The following is a 25,945-nucleotide window of genomic DNA, read 5'->3' on the forward strand; positions in this document are numbered from 1 at the left end:
ACATCTAGCGCAAAATAGGATGAGACAAATGACAGCTTTATGGAACTGAACATTTATTCAGAAGCTTTCAAACATCCCAACCGAAGAACACTACCTGAAAATGCTCTCTTGTGCCTGCCAGGTGCTTGCTGGGATTATACCAATTTAATGTTATAAAATTAAACGTAGTCACTAATTGGGTAACTAGATGCACAACTGTAGTTGTATTTTCTCAATAAGATGTTATTGACCTTTTACTTTGATTCCCCAAAGGACGATGAACGATGATTATATGATGTTGATGGTTGCATGCCACATGCAACTGTGCTTCTGTCCCTCCATTACTGTAGCAGCGAAAATGAAAATGCTGTATTTTGCCATCAAATCTTAAAGTAGCCTACTGTTAATGTCTGTTCTTGGTTTTGGCTCCAAAAAGCATCAAAATTTACAGTATTTTACCATATTTAGAAAGAACAGTACCTTACTGTTAGAATTTGGCTGTATTTTTACAGCAATTTATTTCAGTGTAGACATGATTTGGATATTTATTTATTGTAATCTTAACTCATATTCAGATTTTATTGGAAATACTTCATATTACAGAATCGATCAACAATCTCATAACCTCTGTGCTGATCTCTGAGGCCAAAAAATTGTGGGCTTCTCCATGCTCCCCTTTCCCAATACACCTCACATAGTCTGCAGCTGATGGAACAAAATGTCATTACATGCTTACAACATCTCAGAATGTATTTAGACTCATTTATTAACTTTTTAACTGTAAAAGTAAACTTTAAAAGTGTTTTCCTGTTATGGGTTGACAAAGAGCAAGGTGCAGTGACACTTGAACTACTTTAATGTAAAATTCAGACATTAATCTATCATGTTTCAGACCTGCCTGAGTCACATAGACTAAGTAAAAGAAGCTAAATACATGAATGTTGATTTGTGATTAGGGAGAGCGCTGTGTGTGCGCATCTTTGCTAATTAAAGCCACGCAGTTTTCATTGTAGACCAATCTGTGTGCTGAAAGTGAAAGCCTTGAAACACTGGGACCGCTCCGCTCACTGTAACTTCACTGCCTGTAACACATCCATGGCCTGTATGTCTTGTTATGTGCAGCACCTCCCCCTCCCTCTGTCGCTCCACATTAAGTTCCACTCTGTTACATTAAAATAGGCCTACCAGTTTTGAGGACCAAAGATATGCGGTGCTCGGCTCAAACCATTCAGGGCTGAAGCAGTAGGGCAGCCCTCAGGACCTATAGGACGGACCCAAATCTGTGGCACCACACTTACAGCTGTTGTGTTCACTGTTGCTGTTCTTTTTACCATAAGTGTTGAAGGGGCATTTGAAGGGAGACAGTGACTTACTGTAATGAGCTTATAATGACATTAATGGAGCGTTGCTTTGCATAACATGCAGTATTACTGTATTAAAGATTCATATGTTATAAGAGGCTATTAGTGTAGTGTATCCGTGGGTGACAGCAGCACAGTCTTTATGGCGTTTAAGTCCTAGACACAACATCTAAACCAGCGCCTGTGCCGGCTGTGTCTCAAGACAAATGACGAAATAGTGGCGAAAATGTATTTGATTGCATTTTAGCTTCCCGTAACACATTACGCTCCACCCCAGAAAGCGCTGGTCACACCCACAGATATCACGCACCGAGGGAGGTGAAAAGAAAAAAGACACAGACTGGCATGGGGCAAGTGAATGACACCTAACGGACACACCAGGACAGGGACTACAATATTTCTACTGCCCACATTGGTTGTCTTCACCCAGCAGCTTCCTTAAGACAGGAGGAGCACCACAATCAGCTTTGAGTGAGTTACCGTCTACTAATATTAAGAGCGATTGGTCATTTGATGAAATAAGTCTTATAATAACTTACGAGTATTGTAAATCTCAGCGGATATCCGCAGTCTACTGCAGGTAGACTGCAGTAGACTAAAAAAGACGACAAATATTATAATACCATTATAATAAATAAATGTTATAGCGTAGCTGTGATAGAGACCTACTCTCAGTATAACATTTTTAGCATTAACCGTATTTATCTAGTCCTAAAACCGTCGTAGCACAGCACTAAAATATACTTCAGATATCATATTATAACACATAGAGTGCAAAAATGTGTGTGCTGTATGAAAACAAAAGACTATGTGTACTGTCATTACTTGTGAAATGTTTGTATCTTAACAACTACGAACACTTGGTGTTCACATGTGGTGCGGCCACCACATTGATTGAATGGCCTATAAAACAATTTGGTTTCAAAAACAAAAACCCATGGTGGTGAAAAGGCTGCTCCTTTAAAGACATTTAGTGTATACATATTGTTTCTAAACAAAGAATATGCTTTTGATATGACAATCTCCCTGATCCAGAGCATAACATGTAGCCCGACAAATCCTATAATTACAAAGACATTTTAAAAAACAAGGCATACAACAACTTGGACAGAAAGGGGAGAATCTTTAAAGACTATAAAATATGGCTAAGAATAATGGAGAGGCAGAGTTGAAAAGTAGTGCAAGAGACAGTTAGACAAAAAGAGACATGAACAAATTCAAAGCAGACTACATGAATTGCTGCTCTAGTAAATATTTTTTAAAGGCACAATCTGAAACAAAAGGGCACCCCCACTGACAAAAGTCCAAGCACAAGATTAAATTAAATTATAATTAATTATGAAATGGCAGCCATGTGCTGCTTGCACCTAATTTGTGCAGTTTCCTCTAAGACTTTATATCTGTGTTGTTTGGTCTGTCTCTTCCACAAGTCCATGCAAGTCCTTTTATGGCAGTTTTCAATCTTGTGCTTTGACGTTTGTTGTTTGGGGAGCAGCCTTTTCACCACTTAGGGGTTTTTATCTTTGAAAGCAAATAGTTTTATATGCCATTCAGTCAAACATTACAAACTGAGTCTTTCAAACAAAACACTTGAAGCCTTGCAATTAATTTACCCTTACAATAACAAAACCTCGGTCGTCACAGTTTGTGATGATGTTGTCTTTAGCTGTGTGATGTTTAATAGGTGCCAACAGAACACACACATATACATAGAGAATAACAGGTTATGCTGTAAATTATGTTGATGTATGGTGTTTTAATCTTCGAGCACCTGCCCCTCTAAAGGTCTCTGCGCAGTGTTCAGTTTACTAGTCAATAGGGAAATTCAAAACGATAAGATAAGCAGGGTTCAGGAAGTGCATCACTGTGAAACAAAACATACATGCTTGTTGCTTCATTTCTCTGTAAAGCGGAAAACTTGCTGATCGCTTGTATTATAGAAGCACGTACCTGTGTAGCAGTATTCAGTTTGACTTGTGAGTTGACCTTATTTGACCTTATTTGAATTCAGTAACATGACACGTCAAAAATATTTTTTTCCCATGATTCGACTCCCTCAGGGCCACAGCAAGCCATAATGTAGATATCACCCCTCATTAATAATCCAGCAAAGCAACCTAGCGGCCTCACTCTAGTTATTTTCAGCCATGACAGACTGAAATATCACAACAACTGTGGAGGTTGGCATTGAGTGAAATGTCTCAACAACTAATGGAGGGATTGCCATGAAATTTGGCACAGATATCCACGGTGCCCAGAGGATGAATCCCAATGAATAGTGAGCCACCAGCAGGTCAAACTTTTCAGTTATCCAGTGAAATATATCAAAGTCTACAAGATGGATTGGCACAAATATTGATAGACATTAATTGTCAAAGCCTATTAATTGTGATGGTTCCCTAACTTTTACTCTAGCATCACTCTGACATCCACTGTTTTGCTTTTTAGTGAAATGTCTCAAAAATTAAGGGATGAATTACGATGAAATTTGGTACAAACATTCATATTCCCATCAGGAATATGAATGTTTGGTGATCCTCTGATTCTTCATCTTGCACCATCGACCGGTCAAAATTTTATTTGTCCAATAATTTGGTTGATCACCAAATACCTGCAAAACTAATAACATTTCCATCAGCCCTAGCTGTACTTGGTTCTTGCTACTTGTTTTGCTTTTTTCTGCCTTAATTTTAAAATAGTTTAAACATCAGAATCAACCTTAAAAGCCCCACACAGATCCAACACTTGCAATAAATCCTACCGTATTTCATGTATATAAATAGAAGTGGACAAAATATTAGACACACCTTTTAATACAATGCAGTCTGACTTCAGTGTCGATCAGCACCTCTCTGACAACAAGTGAACATTATAAGCTTCATAGCAAAAATATTTTTTGCATGGATCTACATGACCACAGCACACAAGGCCAAATGTTATGATTTGTAATGTGGACCCAAACACACACACAAAGTAGGATTGAGATGAACGAAAAGGATTTATTGGCAGGGTAGTGGGGAATGGAGGTGGAATGAGCGGGGAGGAAGCTGGCTCAAGCAGATAGATGGATGGTGGTGATGAATGAGGGAGAATGGCGTGGGCTGGCAGAAGGTGGCAGGTGGTAAGTGGGTTGGAGAGCACACAGGCAGGGAGGCAGGCAGATGAGTTGTGATCCTGGAGGAATTCAGCACTAGGAAATAATCACTATAAAGCAGGAGCAGCCGGAAGCATTAACTGCCACTGTGGCTGAAAGAATGATCTGGCAAAGAGTGGCTGAAGAGCTGGAGTAGATATGCTGCAGGATGATGCGCTTGATGGAAGGCAGGTGTGTGCAATGAGCATGAAACCAGAAGCCGGGAGAGTCCAGGAAGGAGCGCCACACAGACAAGGGAACACAGTGAAGCATAAGGGAAACACAGGGAGGCACAGCTGTAGCTGCGACATCAAATCCACATCATATAATATTATATTATATTATATTATATTATATTATATTATATTATATTATATTATATTATATTATATTATATTATATTATATTATATTATATTATATTATATTATATTATATTATATTATTGTTGTATGTTTTTTGTTTTGTTTTTTGATGCAAATTAGCTTCAAGCTAACTCTGGTGCAGTGCATCTTTAATGTTTCAAACTGCACACTGTCCTATTCAGTAAATAAATAAATATATCCAAATGATAACCACTATTTACATCTCTCACACCATACATCATGGAAGGATTCCACTATTATATTTCACTGATCACATTCACACCTGTTAAGGATATTGCAATAATGATAAACCTCTGCCTTAACCATCAGTGTGCTTTGTTCCTCAAATGTCTAATGTCTTTGACTGTGACTCTTAATTCTGCTTCAGGTTGGGAATCCATCTCGTCTGTGGCTGAATGGAAATGGCAATTCAATTCAAAAGGAAGTTCCTCCTCCTCCTCACTGCTACCTTTATCTTCATCATTGCCATCACTATGAGAACACCCAGAATCAACAAGTCTGTCCCAAAGCCATATGGACCTCCAAGCACATGCTCCTTAAACATCTCTGAGCAAACCATCACCCCCCTCACCAACACCAAGCACTTGCTGGTGTCAGCCTACATGGACCAGAGAGTGAATGGTTTGGATATACGCATCATTGGCATATTCAGGAGAGACTCCGTCCAACCCCTTCACTGTTTTTTCTGCTGTGCAGGCCATTTATCAAGAAAAACAACTCCAGCAACAATTTTACAACACTCAGATCACTTTGGTTTTCCCTTCGTCACCACAGATGTCATGTGTCAGATTCCTCAAAACTGCAAAGCTACATATGTCACTCTTCTGCCTCAGCCAGACCGAGTGTTTGTACCTGACCAGATCTGGCTCCCCATAAGAAACCAGAGGACCAATGAGAAGGAAGAGAAAGAGTTGCAGTTTAACTTCACAGTCTGTATCTCCAACCTGTTTGGAGACTATAACAATGTGCTTCAATTTGCACAGACCCTGGAGATGTACAGGTCAGCACAGCAACAACACAATTTCTTACAACTTCTAGTGGTATCTAGCCATCCAGATCTTTAATGTGATTTAGAAATATCCATCTACCCATGAAGGTTTCGCCTTTCCCTCATCTCTCAAAACCTACCGTGAGTTGCTCAGATCAATGAAAAAGTATATTTAAACAGCTGAAATCCTTCCATAATAAGTGTCCCTGTTGGATAATCCCCAGACCTTACTGTGAATACTTTTCATTGGAACTATTTTATACTAAATGAATAGAACCTATGAAACTGTTGACAGTGAGGACTGTGGATTATCCAGGGTAATGGGGACACTGTTTCTCGAAAGAGATGTTACTGTTGATTTTTAGCAGTCCACCACTTTGGTCTAGACTGAAATAGCTCAACAATTATTAAAACTATTGCCATGAAATCTTGGTTTATGGTTTGCGGATAATGAATCTTACTGACTTTGATGATCCCTTGACTTTTCCTCTAGCACCACCATGGTCCTAGGGTCACAATTATGGTTTTGAATGAAATGGATTGACTTGGCATAATCAGTTATTGCAGGATTAAATGTAATAATAAAAAGCTGTGAGCAGTACAAAGAAAAAATCATTCACCTCCACTTTATTGGAATGGAGGCAGAAATCTCAGATGAATATCACAAATCCTGGGCAGTGGAAACATGAAACCGATACTGTCTACAAGGCTAGATAACACTAGAGCTACATATGAAAATATGTTTCTTTCATTTGTGATTTGGATGAACCAACCGTTTAATATTTTCCTCACCCCTCCCCAGGCTGCTTGGTGTGGACAGAGTGGTTATCTATAACACTAGCTGCGGCCCAGACCTTAATCGCCTGTTGCAGAGTTACAGCCAGGAGGGTTTTGTGGAGGTGGTTCCTTGGCCCATCAACAAGCATCTGAATCCATCTCGTGGCTGGCTCTTCTCACAGCACGGAGGGGACTTACACTACTTTGGCCAGCTGACAACGCTTAATGAGTGCATTTACAGATCAATGGACCGGTCAAGATACGTCCTGTTGAACGACATTGATGAGATAATAATGCCATACCAACACAACAGCCTAATGCCGCTGATAAACATGCTTGAACAGCAGCATCCAAATGTAAGTATTTTGGGTGTGCATTTGACACATGTTACATCAATATCCAAACTTTAGGTTCACATTTGATATTCATTAATATTTATATTCTCTTTCCATCTTCCATGCTGTATCCATATTCTCCAGACAGGGGTGTTCCTCATTGAAAACCATATCTTTCCCAAGCACCATTTCGAGCCAAGTAGGAAGTTTGACCTGCCTCAGTGGAAAGGGGTGATGGGAATTAATATTCTGGAGCACATCTACAGGGAGGAGCCCCAAAGAAATATATATCACCCACATAAGATGATAGTTCAGCCAAGGTACTAAGGAGAGTCACAACATCAGCCCAGAAATGTGCTTCTCTGATTATGGTCTAGCAGTCATGGATAAATTTGCATTAACAAATATTATCTAAAATAGGCTGTTCAATGAATGACTGGCATTCCTATCGTAAACCGGACAGGAATAAGTATAGAAAAACATGATCAATCTGGAAATGCTGAATTTCTGTTACATTATCAGTTTCTGAATACAAAAATTTACCACAGGTGCACTGATTAAATCAAAGGGAATCCCATTGTTGTCACTAAAGGAAAACCCTACTAAGACGTTTTCAACCAGGCCATTTTTAAGGCACTAGATCAACAAATCAAACTTAATTGTCTGGATAAGCCCCCAATTTGTCATGTCTTGTCATGTCAAAAAATTGTGCTTAATTCATTTAGGTATGTCTCTGTGCTTCACAGGTTGGTGGAGCAGACCTCTGTGCATGAAGTGCTCAAGAATTTTGGAAAGCAGTACAAGGTTCCACCAGAAGTGTGTCGGATCGTTCACGTCCGTGTGGCTCTGCAGGGGTCGTTAAAAAAGGAGCAGCTCCATGAAGACAAAAGGCTGTGGGACTTCCACGAAAAACTGATTCCCAATGTGGACAAGGCACTAAAAAGAGTAGGGCTACTGAACTCAGAGAGGCAGAGCTGATGTTCGATGACAGACATTCAGAATGACACATTGATGATGATGAATGAGCACCCTCAACAGCAGGAACATTTAATAACATCCTGCTAAAATCTTGGCAGGAGACATCAATGCTATTGTTTTTTGAAATGTCTTCTTTTGCACCTGAGGGCAACCACTGCCATATGTTTTTTGCTGCCGCTGCTGATGCTAAGAACTACGCTGTCGAATGCTGCTCAGTTGCCAACATGAAGAGTGCTAAACTTTTGATGAACTGTAGCGATATTGAGTGGTATATGGGGTTGTAACCAGTTGCAACCCCCTCTGCCTGCATCTATTCTTTGGAGTTGTTATTTTGAATATTGAAACTAACAATATCACACCTCCACACCCTCTCACACTCAAAGAGTATGCTCTCCCCAGCTAACAGTTTCACTCATATAGAGGGCATTGTCAGTGGAAGCCTCCACAATAATTTCCTCCCGCATGCCAAACACTCTACATTTATCATATTTTATTGTGAATTAAACAAGACGAGAGCTGAAAACTCATAGCTGCTGCACCACCAGTTCTGTGAGCGCAGCACAGGACAACAAAATGCCATTGGGGAGTTGTCCACTGCAGTTGTCTATTTTTGATCAAAAATTTGAAAAAATAATAAGTAAGATTATGTTTTGAAAGCAGCAGATCAACCAACAATTAATTCATTTTTGCCTTGTAGATACAGGCACAAGTGAAATAGTTAAAGTCCATGTAAAGGAAAATCAGAGATTTCTTTATAAACACATTATACATGCTAGAAAATAATTGCTGAGAGCGTGAAGAGACTGTCAACTATGTAGTACTGAATTATGGATTTAGAGCGTTAAACTGTCTTTCACCATCTCTGTGTTCAGGATTTTTCAGGTGGGCTTGAAATGGTGGCTCAATGATGTAGATGGGTCACTAATGTAACCCCTACCCCACTACGTAAACACCAAAGCGCACATACTCATAGTTACTGTTTTTACATCGAGTGATTTTACAAACTGTCACCAGATACACCTGGGATTCACTTCAGATAATCGCTGTTGCGGGTAAATAGGGCCATAGGGTTTCGGCTGCCGCCCGCCACTTTGGCTTCAGCACTGGCTATGCAGCTGGGAGGTCCCCGGCCAGAGGGAGAGCATTTGCTGGGCAGCACTTAACCAAAAAGCACAGCGTGAGAATCTTTTGCTCCAATGGTGACAGCCACAATGAAGCCACTATAAGCAGTATTCTCTACTCTGAAACATCCCCAGCGTTTCTGCTTATTTTTCCATGATCTTGAAACCTAGTTTTATATACTTGGTCATTTTTTATTATTTATTCAAATTTGGCTGGGTGGTTAATTACACATTTTTGGGTGGTCAGAATACATATTTATTTTTGTTTTACATGGACTGTAAAACTACAGTGAAAAGCAAGCACTTAAGTACAAAACGGTTGTGAAGTGTCGCGGGGCAGCTCATCGACATGCTCCAGTGTGGGAGTTGTACATAGAAAATAATAGGGATGGCTGTTTTGATATGCACTGTTTGGCAGCGGCATGTTTTGGCCTTAAGAGTCTACAGCCATGATAGTGTCTCTATGACCCACTAAAATAAAATAAGTAAATTTATTTAAATTTGCAGTTCATGTTGTGATTTATTTATAATTTTTTTGAGTGTATGGCCGGTATTTAAATTTCTGAAACTGATGAGCCGACACTCACAGTGTTCCAGTACAGTATGAATATGAACAACTGACTGCAACAGTACAAATGCCTTCCAGGAGAGAAAACATGCGCTAATATCCTCATATTTAAACAATATCCTGAGTGACTCACTATGACTGAGTAGTTGCTGTAGTTTCAATACAAGAGGCTTGCGTCATTACACCAACATTAAGGACATAAAGGAGGCAACCATGGTTCTGGTGAAAAGATGACTGTTGCAAACATTAAAGCCATTATGTATAGAAGTTCTTTGTAATCTTAAATTATTCTGATAGCAGGACAACAAGTTTTTTGTTTTAGAGACAAATGAAACTGTCGGTGAAAATTGGTGCAGTGTTTGAATTGCTTTCAGCTCCATTCATCTCAGAAGATCTGCCTTTTTTATGGCACAATTACTTGCTTTGTCTTTGTTCAGTTACTAACCTCTGCTGTCATGTGTGTTCTCCAGGGTGTTTGGGTTTAAAGAGCCCCCAGGGTGTCCGATCACCAATTAAAAGATACCGGAACGAACCAAGTGATAAAATAGTGAGGGATGTGATTTGGCATATGTTTTGCATATTTTTCTTTTGTACTTGGGGGCAATGTAACAAGCTGTACATCATCTTATCACCTTGCTGCTGTGCCATCTGAGCTTAGCTGCAGTTTAGAAACAGTTCTGCTAAACTGGAACTAGCTGAGTTTTAAAATGCAGCTGCGTCACTCAAATGAATCTGACTGAACAAGTCATGTACCTCACTTACTTTAATTACTGACAAACTGACAACATGACCTCATCGCTGGTGCATTGATTAATACTTAGTTGCTACAAACCTCTTCAGTTTTGTCAGATAATTATCAACCCCCTTTCTAGCATCAAAACTGAACTGAGGCAGATGTGATACCTTTTTAAATGTAATCACACAATTACATTAGTTTGACACAATGAATCCACTAACTCCTGAGGAAAATATCTGGCTCTTTGGCTGCTAAATGCTACAGTGTGTACACCAGCTAGTTTCTAACTTTGCCTGAAAGGCTGAAAGGCACTCTGTAGCGCTGAGGGGAATTGCAGAGTCAGATGATAATTCTTCCTGGGTTTGTCACGAGCAAATCAATCTGATACATTCTTCATATAAAAGTAATGATTAGATCAGCTTTAAAGGTGTAATATGTAAGAATCAGAAATTCCTTCTCATTAATGACAATGGTGGCTGTCAAGTAAGCTGCAGTCAGCATCCTGTTGCTGGCCCTTGTGTATGTGCTTGGCTGCTTGCCCTCCGTCAGAGCGAGCAGCAGCTAAAACCACAATAGCACAATATATTTCTCATGCTTTGCAGTAATGTTAGCTTACTTGGACTCTATGTTGTGGTGGGTGCCGATCATTGTTAGCAGTGGTGCACCCTGTTGGCACTGTAGGGGGGCACAAGAGAGGCAAGGCACTTTGCAGTGTGCAGAAACGGCAAATCCTTTGGATTTCCTGGCAAAACTATCCCATGTCCTTTACATAGAAATCTGTCCACAAACTGTTATAGGCAACCAAGAAAGTTGGGGAAGATCTCATTTTATTATTTCTTCACATTCTCTTGATAATTTTAGTTAATTTTTGAATGTTTTGAACTAAAATTCTTACATAATTCTACATATTGCACCTTTAAAGCCTATTGTAGAATTGGGAAATGTGTCACTTTGGCGCCCCAAGTGGTAGTATAAAAAAAAAATACAGTGGCAGACAGCAATAGTAGTGGCAGACAACGAGTAGTAGGGCAAATGTGGTCATTTCTGCCATGCTTTTCCATTATATTTTACAAACAGAAATATCAGATGTATGCCATTGGAAAGGGTCACAGCTTCAGATGTACATCATTTAAAAGGTGACAGCAGGATAAATGTATAAAGTCTTCCCTGATGTACACAAAGAAAGTAAAACTAAAATTCTGTTATGTTATGTTATTGGGTTTTGTTGTAGTTGAGATACATCCGCTTGACCAATCACAAGCGACGGCTGCCCTGTGAGCACCCTGGACTACATTCCAGGTACTTCCTGAAACTTATTATTTAGTAATAAACTCAGAACTTAGAAATTTAGTGCCACCTCCTGAAAGGTGCTGAAATTTAGCTCTTGACACTTGTCTCAAAAGCGGGCAGAGGACAGTGGAAACAAAAGCAGAACCAGACAAATTCAGTTATGGGTCAGTAAATCCCAGTAATGGAAAAACACCATTGGAAAAATGGACTAAAAGCAATCAACTGCACTACTTTTCACCAAGAGGGTAATTTTTTTCCCTACAAACAAAAACAATATATCATCAGAATAATTTAAAAGATGTTATAATGTCATAAAAAAGCCTACACATAGTGGCTTCTTTAAAGGCTGCTTGCATTGCTGTGACTGACAGAAACTATTTGTTTCCAAGTTTACAGATTTTCACGTCTACTTGGTTTAATAACTTTGGGAAAGAGGTGAATAAGAAAAATGTTTAATTCATGAAGGAGAGTGTTAATCGTTTATTTAAATTGCAGATTTTAGCTAGCTTAGGTCTCCCTCTGTGCCAACAGCATGTATTATGTTTTGTTTTGTTTTTTTGACTACCAGACATGGCACACTTAAGGGAAGTGTAACTGGGAAGACCATGAAAAATCATGAAAACCTCCATGTGATTTCTTATCAGTCTGTAGGTACGGTATGTTTACCCAAATCAACCAATAGATCATTGTTCCTGTTAGGGGTTGATCAGTGCAGATAACTGTGGAATTTTTGTTTGCAGTCAGATGGTGGGTGACGTAATGAGTTACAATGACCTCAGGGAATGTTTTTGTTCATTCGTTTCTTAAATGTAATAACTGATTTTTACCTAATGGGTAATATATTGCTGCAGTGTGAGTGTGAGTCAATCATTTCCCTTGTCAAGAATGAATGAAATGCTTTTCAGTGAGAACTGGTAGAATTAAAGGGAACATTGTGCAAACTCAAAAAAAGTTTTTTTTTGTGTTCAGCCTCACTTCTCTTTTCATGGGTGTTTTTTAAGAAAGGTTTCATTTAACATCAACCTCAACCACACAACTAAGGCTGTGCTTATTGGATTAAATAATACAATGAAAGACAGCACAGACAACTAAAATGCAGGGTTTCCTCTAAAGCATGTGGATGGATCAATTTACTCCACATTTATCTGACAGCTATAGTTACTAGTTACTCTACAAATTAAGAATTTACATAGAAAACATGATTAGCTTGTAAAATATGGTGCATTGTTATAGATTCAAATACCCAACAGTTGTCAAGCAGTTAAGCTTTTGAAATGAACAATATTTGCATATTCATAGATTCTGGATTTTTCAATGAGGGAGATGGAGGGGGATGTCATTTTAATCATGTTAACTAGGTAATTAGGGTTTTTTTGGGTTTTTTTTTTTTTTTGTGAGACAGTTATTATAACACCGTGAATGCGCCAGACGTCGGGTGAACATTCCTTTGGAAGCCCAAAATTCAAACATGATGTTTTGACCTGTCACTAGGCCTTGCAGTGGGTATCAGACTGTGCCATGATAAATCTACCATGCCTCATGATTACAAGCAACACCATTCTCTTGCCCTGACATAATTTATCTTTAAGGTGCCTTTAAATCCTACTCTCACTCAAGCATAGAGCGGATGGCAGCCTGACCCGGCCTTTTATCTACACTGTATCTGCTTCGGCTAGACAGCGGCTAGCCCCACTGGAGTGATAGGCAGTATCATCATAATGCCACATCCTGCTCAGTAGCTTCATCCTAACTTACATATCAGACACAAATTATTATTTGTAGAGTATTTTAAATATATGAAAATATGTTTGGAAGGGATCTTTGAGTAAAGGATCTGAATACATTATTTTTATATATATATACAGTATACTGTATATCTCCAGCAATTGAACCGCCACTTTACATGCATATTCATTTTCTCTTTTAACTACCAAGCAGCAGGAAACAGGGCTGCAGACCCATCTTTTTGACAGATCTATTCTAGAGCCTCTCTGTCCCTTGGTGATTTCATGGTTTGCTGCTACAGGGTGTTGTTTCCTGGCAACACTGGAAATGTTATTGTCTCAGTGTGCTGTGGAACTAAACAACAGTATTTCAGCTGACGGGAGCAGTAACAAGAAAATGACCTTGTACAGTTAGGAAGCATCTGCTCGTAAACGGAAAAGTGCTTGCTCATTGAGAGGAAGGATGGTGACGTTGATGATAACATGGATTATTTATATAAGAATTCTTGATAAAGACTGTTTAAGCTGTGCCAAAATGTTGTGAGATATTTTACAAGGTTATATTTTATCACTTTACTGTAAATAATACAAGCTGAGTAAATGTTAGCTTTTTCCCCATTTGTTGTTTTTTGTGTGACTGGTGATGTCAGCCAAAAAACGAGTGTGTGTGGTGCATATTACACACTACGGAAAAAGAGCACGAAACGAATCTTCTTTGCTTAGTGGCTCAGTAAAACAGAGATGACAGATTTCTTCCATGGTATTCATGGTGTTCTCGGAAAAGCCCATAATGTCATTCAATGAACAGCAACGTTCTGAAGATATTTCCAGGGACCTCAAATAACCTGTTATGTGACAGTAAATCTCATTGGTTGACCTATATTTGAGGGAACATATCACCATGTTGATGTGAGTCTTTGCGGAAAGTGTTGCTGAACCATGTATAGTAAGAGCAACTTTTGGGTTGCCAGGTGGGTCAAAAATCCCTCTTTCTAGTGAGTCATTTCTAGTCAAATTATTAATAAAAGCTAAAGTTTATCACTTTCATTTCATTTTAGTCATCAAACCCATAGAATAGATGCTCTGCAGCTAAGAAAAAGTGTCCTAAGCACTTTAAGTTCCCCTATTCAACGTTTATAAGCAGTATACAAATAACACACTAAAATGCAATTATAAGGATATTTTCAGTGTTTATGTACAGTACTACACTGTAATCCATTATCTAATTAAAATTATACACATCCAGCATCCATTAACAGGTGCCCACAGGAGTTAATGGATAAATGTTTCACACAGGGACTTTAAGTTAAGTATTATTGAATAAACACTAGCCAAAAAAAATTCTCACTACCAGGCAACCCAAATGTTGCTCTCAGTAAAAACTTTTAACTGATCTATATCGCATTGAAAAGTTTAGTAACATTAATTAAAGCATTACTAACAACTTATTAACCCTTTATAAAGGTTGACCTATTAAAAAGTCAATTTCTTTCCACTTTTGCTTATACAGACTCACTGTAAGGAAAAATGTGTTCCCTTTGTCATTACTCAGACATAAAAATTGGAAGAAAAAGCTCTCTCTCACACTCAAACACATAACTCCTTTCACTCATCAAAAATAAATAAGTCATCTTCACACATATTGGACTCGGACACATTTAAAAAAGCATCATCATTTGGAAACTATTTATTGAACATTTGCAACCAGATATCAGTTAAATACAGAACTTGCATTTCTCTCTCTACATCCCCCAACAGCAGGGACTGGCTCCACTTCATTACACTCTGAGAGGAGGGAATGTTACAGGACTTGGTAAGGCGCACACTGTGCTGGAAGTCATTTGGCTTTCTGTCGTCTGATAATAAAAGAGAAATGAAATCTGGGTTTGCCTCTTAAATGTCCAACATTGCTTCCTCTCCTCTCCTCGCAGCTATTTCACCTGCGGTCGAGTGCTCTTTCAATCCTGCGCGTAAAGACCATGGCAAAATAACACAAATGGGAGGTGAGAAGAGAAAACCAGTATAGACGACTGAGACACACCCCTACTGAATGCGGACTCAGATGTGTAGCCATGATTGAAAAGCTAAAAGTAAAATGATCAACATGAATATATTAGAAAAATGGCAATTAGTCTTTAATAAACACCTCGCCTCACCTACTCCCAACAAGACCGGGGTTATAAATTAAAACTGTCCAAATAAAATCAATCAACCAAGACTTTGGGCCCATTCAGTTCCATTTCAAGACTGGAAAATCCTCATTGAAAAAAAAAACAAATGGCACTTTTCAGTCTCTTGAACTGGAATCTAGAATCTTGACTCCAATGGAATCGACCCCCAACCCTAAAATCAACTCTTTCTAATTTACATATATGGGTCAGGCGCTCTTCAAGCTTCCACCATCCTAGCAGTTGCTCCCCGTGGGAAGGGGGGTGGAGGGGGTGGGGGGTAGGGGGAAGGGGGGGCTTTGCGGTCTCTGAGGGCTAGGCCACGGTTTTGAAGGTCTGCAGTATGAGGTTGGTTTGGTGGATGAGCCGGTTTGCACTGATGAAGACATTTATCGCCCTGGGAACAAAGAAAAGTACGACTTGGGAAAACAGAATGGAGAGGCTCACAGACACTGTTTGAACACCTTGTTAACTATTGTGAGGGAAGAAAGGAAATGGGGCTGAGCTCATAATGCCATGACATTCAAAAGACACACAGCAGGTTTAGTTAACAAATGACCAGCTGAGTCACTGCAAACATCACTGCCCCCACATCCTTTCTTCTCCTCAAACATCCATTAATCAAACTTCCTAGCAGCAACAATATGCCCGTCTGTTATGGAGCTTATCATGTTTCATTTTTGTTGACTTTGTATAAGAAAGGTGTTGATCCACTTCCTTCATCATTTCAGAGGCTGTAATTTGTGGTGCTTTTGTATTGCCTTATACTGTAAGCACTTCTAATATTTACAATAACTACACCCCCATTTAGTGTTAAATACAATGAAACACACTGGACGGCATGATGCATTATTAGCTCAATGACCTAAACAGCAATCTTCTTTAAAGCTGCAACCAATGATTATTTACATTATCCATTAATCTATACATTATCTTTTTTGATTTAGTAATTTAATAATTTGTCTGTAAAACATTTAAAGTTGCTAGAATCCCAAGTGATGTCTTCTTATTGCTCATTTTGTCTCAAGAGCAGCCAAATAAACTCAAAATTATTCAATTTATGAAGCATACAACAGGGAAAGATATCCTCACGTTTGAGAATTTGTAGTCAGCAAATGTATTCTTACTTAAAGTAATAGTTCAAATTTTAAAGAAATGCACTTCTTTGCAAAGAGTTAGATGAAAAAATTAATAACACTCATGTCTGGACGGTAAACCTGAGGCTGGAGTCAGCAGTTGGTTAGCTTCTGTTACCACAAACATGGAAAACACTGGGAAACGGGTAACACAGTCAACGAAATCCACCAACCAGCACCTCTAAAGTTAACAAATTCACACATTATATCTTGTATGTTTAATCCACTGAAAAACTGGCCCCGCCTGCAAGTTCCCACTTGGCCCATAGACTTTACATTATGATGACGTCACAGATTTTTAAAATCGCTTTTCTCAGCTTAAGGAAAGTTTTACAAATATAAAACCTCAATGGTTCAAAAGTTCATATTAGACAGTCGTAACTGACCTTGTTTGAAGTTCGAGGTGTCCTGTCAACAGTTTTACAGACATCTCTTTTACAATGGTGGTCTATGGAGAAAATGCTTTTTGGGCCAGAGGGGTATTTTTCGCTGCAATACCACGAGTGACCACTGGGCAAAATTGGCTGCAAGGCTGAGTGGCGAAGCACTATCCAGCTCTTATAATACATCCATGGTTTGGCTTCAATAATAATTATGAATACAGTGCCATAAGAATTCACGTTTAACAATCTGTGACACATGGACAATATAACTTAAAGTTACTTTGCCAACATAAAAGCCTGGTGAAAAGCAAACTAGCTTGCAAATTACATAATGTTAGACTAACGTTAACGTAAATATCTTCCCAAGGTTGGCAGGTCTGTATTAACTAAAGTTAACTCAATTCACAATTTCAACTTTGCAAAGGAGTTAAAAGAACCGTCCTCACTTGAGGAACCAGCCAGCTGGAGAGAGGAGGGGGAACGAGACAGTATGTTGCTGACGATTTGTAGTCTCTTGAAATCACATTACGCAATTTGTCAATCCCTGCTTAATATTTGGGTGAAGGCAGGTTGAATTTATCTGGCACTATAATCAACTCTTCTTCTTCTCTTGCTTTTCGGCAGGCTGCTGCTTCTTGCTGTTAGACTTGAGTACTGCATGTGCACAATTGAACTCACAGCCGTCACCAGCTTTTTGCGTAGTTAGATGATATAACAGAGCCAGGCTCGGGGTGAGCTGACAGGGGTTCGGTGCTGATGCTTGGTAGTAAAAAACACGTCTGTATGAACATTTTGTCTCAGTTATATGTTTAAACTCTCCCGGGTCACTGCGCAGCTGAGCAGACTGCCATTTAACCTGTGAGGTAAAGTAGTTCTCTGCCAATCATACAATCTAAAGGTGCATCCAGCCAGACTCCATTCATTAATCACAGGTTTAAGGGGACTCAGCTGTAGGCCAATGTTGTTTCCCGTCATAACATGATTTAAAGTGTTTTCAATGTTTGTCAGGTACTGCTGCTCCATTCGGCTGACACGTAATCAGACTAACATAGAAAAAAGGTGCTAATATCACATAAATCGCATACCACACTGTTGGGCAACCCTCAGGGGTACACCCATCCTTCCTTCCGTACTGACACAAATTCTTTATAATGAACAGTGTTTGCACAATACAGGATGTAACGGACACACTTACTTTCCATCTTTGAAGTATGTTTTGAGGGTGTCGCTGAAACTTTTGGAGTATTTCACAAACTCCTTTTTCTGGTGCTCCAGAGCCTTGATGAGCAGGAAATAAACACGGAAACATAATTTAGAAATGAGGAAAACATGTGAACGGTAACCAGATATCATGTCTGTCTGGTACTCACTCTGCGATTCTGGTACTGATATTTCTTAATGACATTGTTGACTGTGTCCAGGAGCTCTTTTATGGCGCTGGCTATGTCTCTGTAGGGAAACCGTTAGCAACACCAGTGAGCAAACAGGATTTCACAACACAAATTCGGACAAGAGGAAGTCAGTCAATATAAAAAGTTTGTACAGAAACAACTAATAAATAATTTTAATGAGCACAGTGTGGCATAATTTGCCCGATCCTACACAATAATGTCTTTAGATTTGATGCAAGATACTGTGTATGTGTACAAAGCAGCACATCAGCCAATAGGGGTGTAACAATTATTTAACAATAATGTAGCAATTTTGATCAGACCAGACCAGACCAGAGATATTTGCATTGCTGGGACAGATCAGCATTTGTCTGTAATGTGTAAATTAATGGCATTTGTTGGTGAAGTGTACATTGCTGTATTTATTTTTAATCACAGTGCACACTGGTGTTTTGAAACAGCACTCACTTGATAGTCTGTAGGAAGCGTACTCTGTCATTGATCTCATCTGGGATTTTGCTGAGGATGTGTTTCAGAGCTCTGGCCTTCTCATTTAGGTCCTGGAACTCCTGCTCGGGCCGGTCAATCATGAACTCTGCAGGAAAAAGGCTCCCGGTGACTTGATCGTTTTAGATAAATAGATACACAAACACAGCTAAAGATGATACATACTGTACAGCTAAGTTAGTCAGAACAGAACACCGGTATACACCGTACAAATTAAGTGGAGATAGGCTGGGCTGGATAGGTGTGATCATAAAACATAAAAGAAAAACACTCACGAAAGATTCCTACCACAATATTTCAGGACCTCTTTCTCTCATATACACACCTTCCACGTCATCAGCTGCCATGCGCAGTAGGGACTCAGTGAAGTTGATTTGGACGTTCTTTTTCTCCAAGATCTTCATTATGATGTCCTGAGTCAGGCCAGGGTTCTCCCTCTCCGCCTGCCAAAAGAGGAGCAGGGCATTAATCATAGCTCTTATCATAAGTTGGAACTCTGGGTGGCTGTTAGATGCATTATGCAGACAGGGTGAAGAAGAGAATAGCAAGTCACATATAAGAGGAAAATAAGATAGAGCTAAGTTTGTCTTCTCCAACAGAAGTGAAAAAGCTGCAGAGAACAAAGCTAGAACTTTGAATGTCAGATGCACAAAAGCTTCCCTCCTAAATAATTCAACCCGGAATTACACCAGCTAGGAAGCAGCGGGGGTAGTGGGGACCAATCAGTGAGACAAGTGAACTAAAGACCCACAAATGTCGTAGTAAAACAGCTGTGAGGTAAGGACATCTCCCTTTGGTTTGTATAACTACAAAGCTGCTTCTCCTTCATTAATATTTCATCTGTACACATGGTGAACACTGCTGCTCATCAGAGGTGATCTACGGTCGCCGCACTTTTATTATTCCCGTGTTATCACAGCGTCGCATAGATGAAAGGCATTAACAGTCTTCTCTAATGACTACAGTCAGGTATCACTTGTTAAAATCACAACACCAGTCTGTATATCAGCGCCTTTGATGTTATATCGATTCCAGCTGAGTTAATCTATTTGAGTATCAATCATGTAAATGGAGGTGCTCAAGCATAATGAGCATCATATAAGGTAGGACTGAAAAACTAATGAAAACATTTTATATGACATTAATTATTCAGTTAAAATGCCATGCAGTTGCAGGGAAATGAACATGACGACATGCTGAAAGAACAGACATCTGCTTCACATTAGTCCTCTTTAACTCATCATACATGCCCTCTGTGTATTGTACTCTACTGCATCAGCACTGCTTTCATGTGGGATAAAAGGCCCGAGACAAACCAGGAAGTACACTGTTCACAAAGGGATTTCTAAGTTTAGGGTCAATTAAAGATTGTTGAAAAAGAAAAATCAATATTTGTGCATTTTTCACTTTTATTTTTTGGTTTGTTTTTTTGCTGGTCAATCGATTTGAAACATTGTCAGAAAGAGATGGAATCCAACAAATCATGGGGGTAAAAAAAGAGACTACAAGAGAAAACAGCAAGACTCTACTTTTGGAGCAGTAAAAGTATAAAAGGAAAAGTTACAGTTTATTACAACTTCAATTTTTTTTTGCTCAGCTCTGGCCTTCGGATCTATCAGTTATGATAACACTGTACTCATCACACTAGATCTCTGAACACAGAGACAAAACCAAACAGTAGAAGTCAGGCAATCATACATGTTTTTAATAAGCCGGCAGGTTTTGACAGATTATCTAAACCCCTTTATCTAGAGGTAAAACTGAAAGTGAGTTAATTTGTTAAGTTGCCAACAATGCCTCATTGTACAAGAAACCAATGAGTGCGCAAAACTATGGCAACCCCAGACAGTTTGGGTTGTACTTTTTACACTTTGCTTTTTTTTTTTTTTAAATCTCTTTCAAATAACTGACTAATCTGGGAGCTTTTAAAAACCTGTATGATCATCTGACTGCCCATGCTTGTGGGACCTATTTTTAGCAATGTTGGCGTGTTCAGTAATCTCAGCTCTCAGTTTGGTGAGGACAGTGTTATCATAACTGATAGAACCGGCGAAATGAAAATAATCCTAAATTGTAATAAACACAGCTTTCCTCAAATTCAACAGTACAACTGAACTGCAAGCAACAATGACTCCAATTCTACACGGGATGTATGTTGCAGCTCCATGTGGTGTCTTTCTGTTTCATTTCCATGAACTGAAATTTGCATTAGACAACATCTCATGTGGCCTCATGCTTATATCATCGGGAGTCTAGACAATTGCAGTTTTGACCTTGGTCATATGTGTATCTCATTTACTAACCAAAGATTTTATGACAGCACGTTGTGAGAGTCATGAAGTAGTGGCATTGTACTTTCATGTTTCACCTCATCTGATCCATGCATAGTCCTACCTTTATGAAGGCTGCTCTGAGCGTCTGAGCTGCTGATAGGTTGATCCTCTCCAGCTAATGAAAAAGGAAAAAAAACACACATCAATGACAAAACTGGACATGCTGAGGCTTTTTACGCATATCTGCATGCTTAGTTGGAACTAATTTCTCTGTCAAAACAAGCACAAGTTCAGCCAAACAGGATGTATAATGACGTTCACGCCAAACAGGTGATTCAGAGGAACACCACATCATATCGCTTCTCAGTTTTCAGATTTTCCAGTTCAGCAACCATATCACTATCCTCACATAATACAAATGTAAGCCATACTGGAGGACATTTTGTCCCTATGATAACAACTGTGTCTCCTTACACTCCACTGCAGTATCAGTAATCTGTCAAGTATATTAGCTTACAGTGGGAATTGGTCTTAAAATACATCCACATTTTTGTGACTTGTAGCCTCAGATAACTGAACAATTCCTGTGTCTCGCCTGCCGTAAGTATCAAACTGACTGCATGTCGTCCTCGATGGGGTTTTATTTAATACAATTGTTGATTTCTTCAGTTTCCCTTTTTTTTTGAAGTAACACTGAAGATTCAGTGAGAACAAGAACACTGTCATCTTCTGGTGACAGCAAGGTCAGTCTAATCCTGTATGAGTAAGGATTATAGAACAGTGACAACGAAAACAAACCTCAACTCTACACCTTGTGCAATACTTGAGTAATCATTTTTATGTTGAATGTGCAATATTCTGGTGTACGAATGACTGTAAGGATGTTGCTACATATCCAAGTATCTCTGGAGATAAATGCTTTGTGATGCAGAGTCCAAGAAAAATTTCCCTAAGGAGATAATAAAGTATACCTTATTTTAACACCACCGCACTACGTCAGATCATTTACTAAAGATGACTGCTGTCCACGTTAGATGTTTTACCTCGTTGAAAACTGGGTACATCACGGCGTACAGCGTCATGGATACCATGGAGTTTGTCTCCGCTTCATTCTTCATCTCCTCCATTGTCATCCTCCAGGGAGGAGCAGCTCTTGGTGAAATGGTGGGGAGGAAACTGCAGCTCACACACACTCACACATGCACCCACACACTCACACTCACACACTCTCTAAAAACCACACAAGCTCCAGAGTGACAAGAGCCTGGAAAAGAATTATGACAGACAATAGCAGAGTATTTATAAAGTTATGCTCTTAATAGATTTTTTTTTATCTGTACAGAAAGACATTGAGTATCTGGGTCATATCACTTAACTGATACTTGATTTGTGAGGCCAATACCAATATTAATATTAGAGAGTTAAAAATGTGATAATGATATGACAACTGATATCTATTTCTAACATTAACACACACATAAAATAAACAAGAGTTTTCAATAATAACCTCTTAAATTTGGTAATTAATAGGAATACACAGATCTAACTTATTGGTGCAGATTAGGGCTGCCACTAACAATTATTTTCATTATCAATTAATCTGGTTGGTTAGTTATTTGGTCTATAAAGTGTCAGAAAATGGTGAAAAATGTCGATCACTGTTTCCCAGAACCCAAGATGGGATCTTCAGATGTCTTGTTTTGCCAGGATCCTAAAGATATTCAGTTTACTGTGATAGATGACTAAAGAAACCAGAAAATATTCACATTTGAATATTTAAGCTGGAACCAGATAATTTGGACATTTTTTCTTAAAAAAAAAAAAATTCAAAATGATTAATTGATTATTAAAAAAAGTTGAGAAAAGAATTGGCAAATAATTGACTAAGCGTTGCAGCTCTAGTGCAGATAGTGACCTGATTGAGTGAATCGGGCATCATTCATTCATAAATGTCAATATAAAATTCAGTTTTTAAGCTGTCATATGCATTTAGTCAGTCACAGCAGGCTGCCAACTAGGGCCACGGCAATCCTGAGTTTCTGACAACAATTTTGGGAAAAGGAGAGTATCGATATTGGTTGAGTACTCGGCAGTATCGGCAGAGGATATTTGAATCAGTATGTACTGAGCAGGATATTTTTAAGTTAAAACACAAACTTTTCAGTGCTCTCAGATGGACCAACTATGACACTGTATCTAAAACAAAATATTTGCCATTTCTGTGCTGCAATTTCTTGTTACTTGTTGACCTACATATACACCGATATCGATATACCAACCAATACATCAATATACCAACCAGTACATCTAAGTTAATATGTATAGGGTCTACTGGGTAGCTTTACTAACCAGCAGGAAGAGAAGACTTGCTAGTTTGTTTAACCTCTAGGAGGGGAGTGGCACAGTTATCTGTTACCTGGCTACTGACAGCAAGGCCAGTGTGACCAAATAACAACTCTGATGTGTAATAATTTAAATATTATGAAAACAGGAAGTAGTAATTACAAGCTAGCCTATATCTCCTATTTTCTCAATATTTCTGATATGCTGATAGAGTCAGATTTAAAAGAGCTAGAAGACATTATTGACAAAGTGATGTCTAGTTGTACAGTTCAGTTCTTAGCTAACTAAATACTGAGTATCTGCGAGTTTTATCAACTAACTATGGCACTCATGAGCTGTCCAATGCTTCACATATTCTTTCAGGCAAACAGTAACATCACCGTTTATCAACCACAGTGTCTGACGCGATAAATTGACTAGAAAACTGGATGCAGTCAGTTGCAGGTAACAGCTACTCGGCTAACTGGACATGGCAAACAAAAGTAGCTGATGTATCGTTAACTTGGGGTTTGCTATTTTATTTACCGTGATAAAACTATCAAAAATCTATTGTCATGACGGCAGCTGACCGGGTAAAATGGTACATTCATCGCGATCTAGCCGTAAAGATTTTCAATTGAGGCCTATGGCCCGACCAAATCGATGGTAGCGAACTGCTAGCAGTTATCAGCGTAGCATACGTGCTAGCTACAGTAAATTGTAGGTTTGTATTCACTAAATGAGCTAAAATGCGTCAGCAAACTGCTTTTATGGCAGATATGTAAGTCGGAATATGCGTGTCAAATGTGTACTTGTATCTACCTTTGGTCTGACTTCTTAAATGGGCTGGTTACGCCGTCGATTGCCTTTTAGCTGCTATGTTTTCTTTACAACTTAAGGCGGAAGTTTTTTAGGACTGGCCTGAGCGACATCTTCCGGACCGTTGCTACGTACACACGCGCCGTCCAATCAGAGGGCGGATATAAGGAGCGACTGCAACGTCATGAGAAATAGTTACATTTCTGTTATTGTAGTGTGACTAATAAATAAATAAATAAATAATAAATTCATAAATAAATAAATAGAATAAGAAAAAAAAATATTGCAGCGTAACTTTGTGGTAGTCTGAAGACAGTCCACTGAAGAAAAAATATAAAATTGTTTTATCTGTCTTATACATGTAAGTGCCTTGCATTTTGGAAAATGTCTTTAAAAGTTCTATGTTTTATATTAAAAAAATACTCTGAAAATTAATTAAGATAGTGTCATGAAACAAAACCCAAAATTAAAAGGAATAAGACTAATCAACTCAAATTGCAATTGATTAGACATGAAGTGAGACATTTGGTCAATTAGTTAGTTACAGCCAATCAGAGAAAATTCATCAAGAGCGATTTTGATACTCGATTAATAATTGAAATTATTTTTTAGATGTTTCAGTTTTTCAAATGCAAGGGTTTGCTGCTTGTCTTTGTCTTATATGATGCATGGTAACTTTGATATATTTGGCTTTTGGACTAAAAAAAAACAAGTATTGTGCATATATCACATTGGGCTATGGGAAACTGTGGTTGTTGCTTTTTTTACATTTCATACACCAGTAGATGAATCAATTAAGTAGGATAAAATCAATTATAAAGATAGATTGTTAGTTGGAGGCCCAGATTAGACCAAATGTCTAAAGAGGTGCTCCTTTATTTGGATGTATTACTCTGAAATGAAATGTCTTTTGTGGCTCTGGAGGGAGCTTTCCGTCTGTCTGAGAAAATGACCCCTGATGATGTCACCGTGTGTTATCTCAGCTTACCATATTGTACTAGACAGAAAGCATCTACTGTGGTTTACTCATATGGGAGTTACCATAATTCCCAGTTTCTGACTCATAAGCACAACTTGAACACTCAAACCTCTCCAAAAACTCTAATATATGCAACTTTGCGCCTGGAAATGTCTGAATACACAAACAAATATGGATACCTCACATCAGCCAAAAGACATGTAATTCAAAGTAATTAAAATCCAATTAAACCCCACTTCCATGAATAGAATGCTACATTATGAATGCATACAACCAACCATGTGAATGAATCTGAATATTTTCTATACCATGCATCCCAGAAGACATGAATGCAGCATAATGAAAGATGTTGTCAAGTTGCATTAAGGGAATTGTGAACCAGAGTGTTTGGAGCGTGACTCATGTTAGGGAATAAATGTGAATATCCCAGCCTCTACTGCACCAATTTTGATTGTTCTGTTTACTATTTACTATTTTTTTCATATATTTTGTGTGAGTCAGGTGTGAAAAACTGTTAAGACAAGTCAGTGGCTTAATATGTAATGAAAATATTAGCTGCAGCCCTAAACAACAGCTTTAATCCAAAAAGCAG

General features: G+C 38.7%; 2 protein-coding genes across 2 annotated transcripts; one reads left to right on the forward strand and one right to left on the reverse strand.

Annotated features, from left to right (window-relative positions):
* The first annotated feature begins 1,629 nt into the window (after positions 1 to 1,629).
* Positions 1,630 to 11,907, forward strand: LOC122998714. Its single transcript, XM_044375675.1, has 5 exons — positions 1,630 to 1,811; positions 5,226 to 5,858; positions 6,649 to 6,979; positions 7,103 to 7,278; positions 7,705 to 11,907. The coding sequence occupies exons 2-5, from the start codon at positions 5,254 to 5,256 to the stop codon at positions 7,934 to 7,936; spliced, it is 1,344 nt and encodes a 447-aa protein (XP_044231610.1). The 5' UTR covers positions 1,630 to 1,811; positions 5,226 to 5,253; the 3' UTR covers positions 7,937 to 11,907.
* A 3,140-nt stretch (positions 11,908 to 15,047) lies between these two features.
* Positions 15,048 to 24,504, reverse strand: LOC122998722 (programmed cell death protein 10). Its single transcript, XM_044375684.1, has 8 exons — positions 24,378 to 24,504; positions 22,277 to 22,497; positions 21,355 to 21,408; positions 19,286 to 19,403; positions 18,922 to 19,048; positions 18,433 to 18,511; positions 18,258 to 18,340; positions 15,048 to 15,940 (listed from the first exon to the last, which is right to left on the reverse strand). Exons 2-8 carry the CDS (start codon positions 22,364 to 22,366, stop codon positions 15,859 to 15,861), a joined length of 633 nt encoding a protein of 210 aa, XP_044231619.1. The 5' UTR covers positions 22,367 to 22,497; positions 24,378 to 24,504; the 3' UTR covers positions 15,048 to 15,858.
* Positions 24,505 to 25,945: the final 1,441 nt, after the last annotated feature.

This window comes from Thunnus albacares, chromosome 15, assembly GCF_914725855.1.
Source record: "Thunnus albacares chromosome 15, fThuAlb1.1, whole genome shotgun sequence".
NCBI classification, from domain to species: domain Eukaryota; kingdom Metazoa; phylum Chordata; class Actinopteri; order Scombriformes; family Scombridae; genus Thunnus; species Thunnus albacares.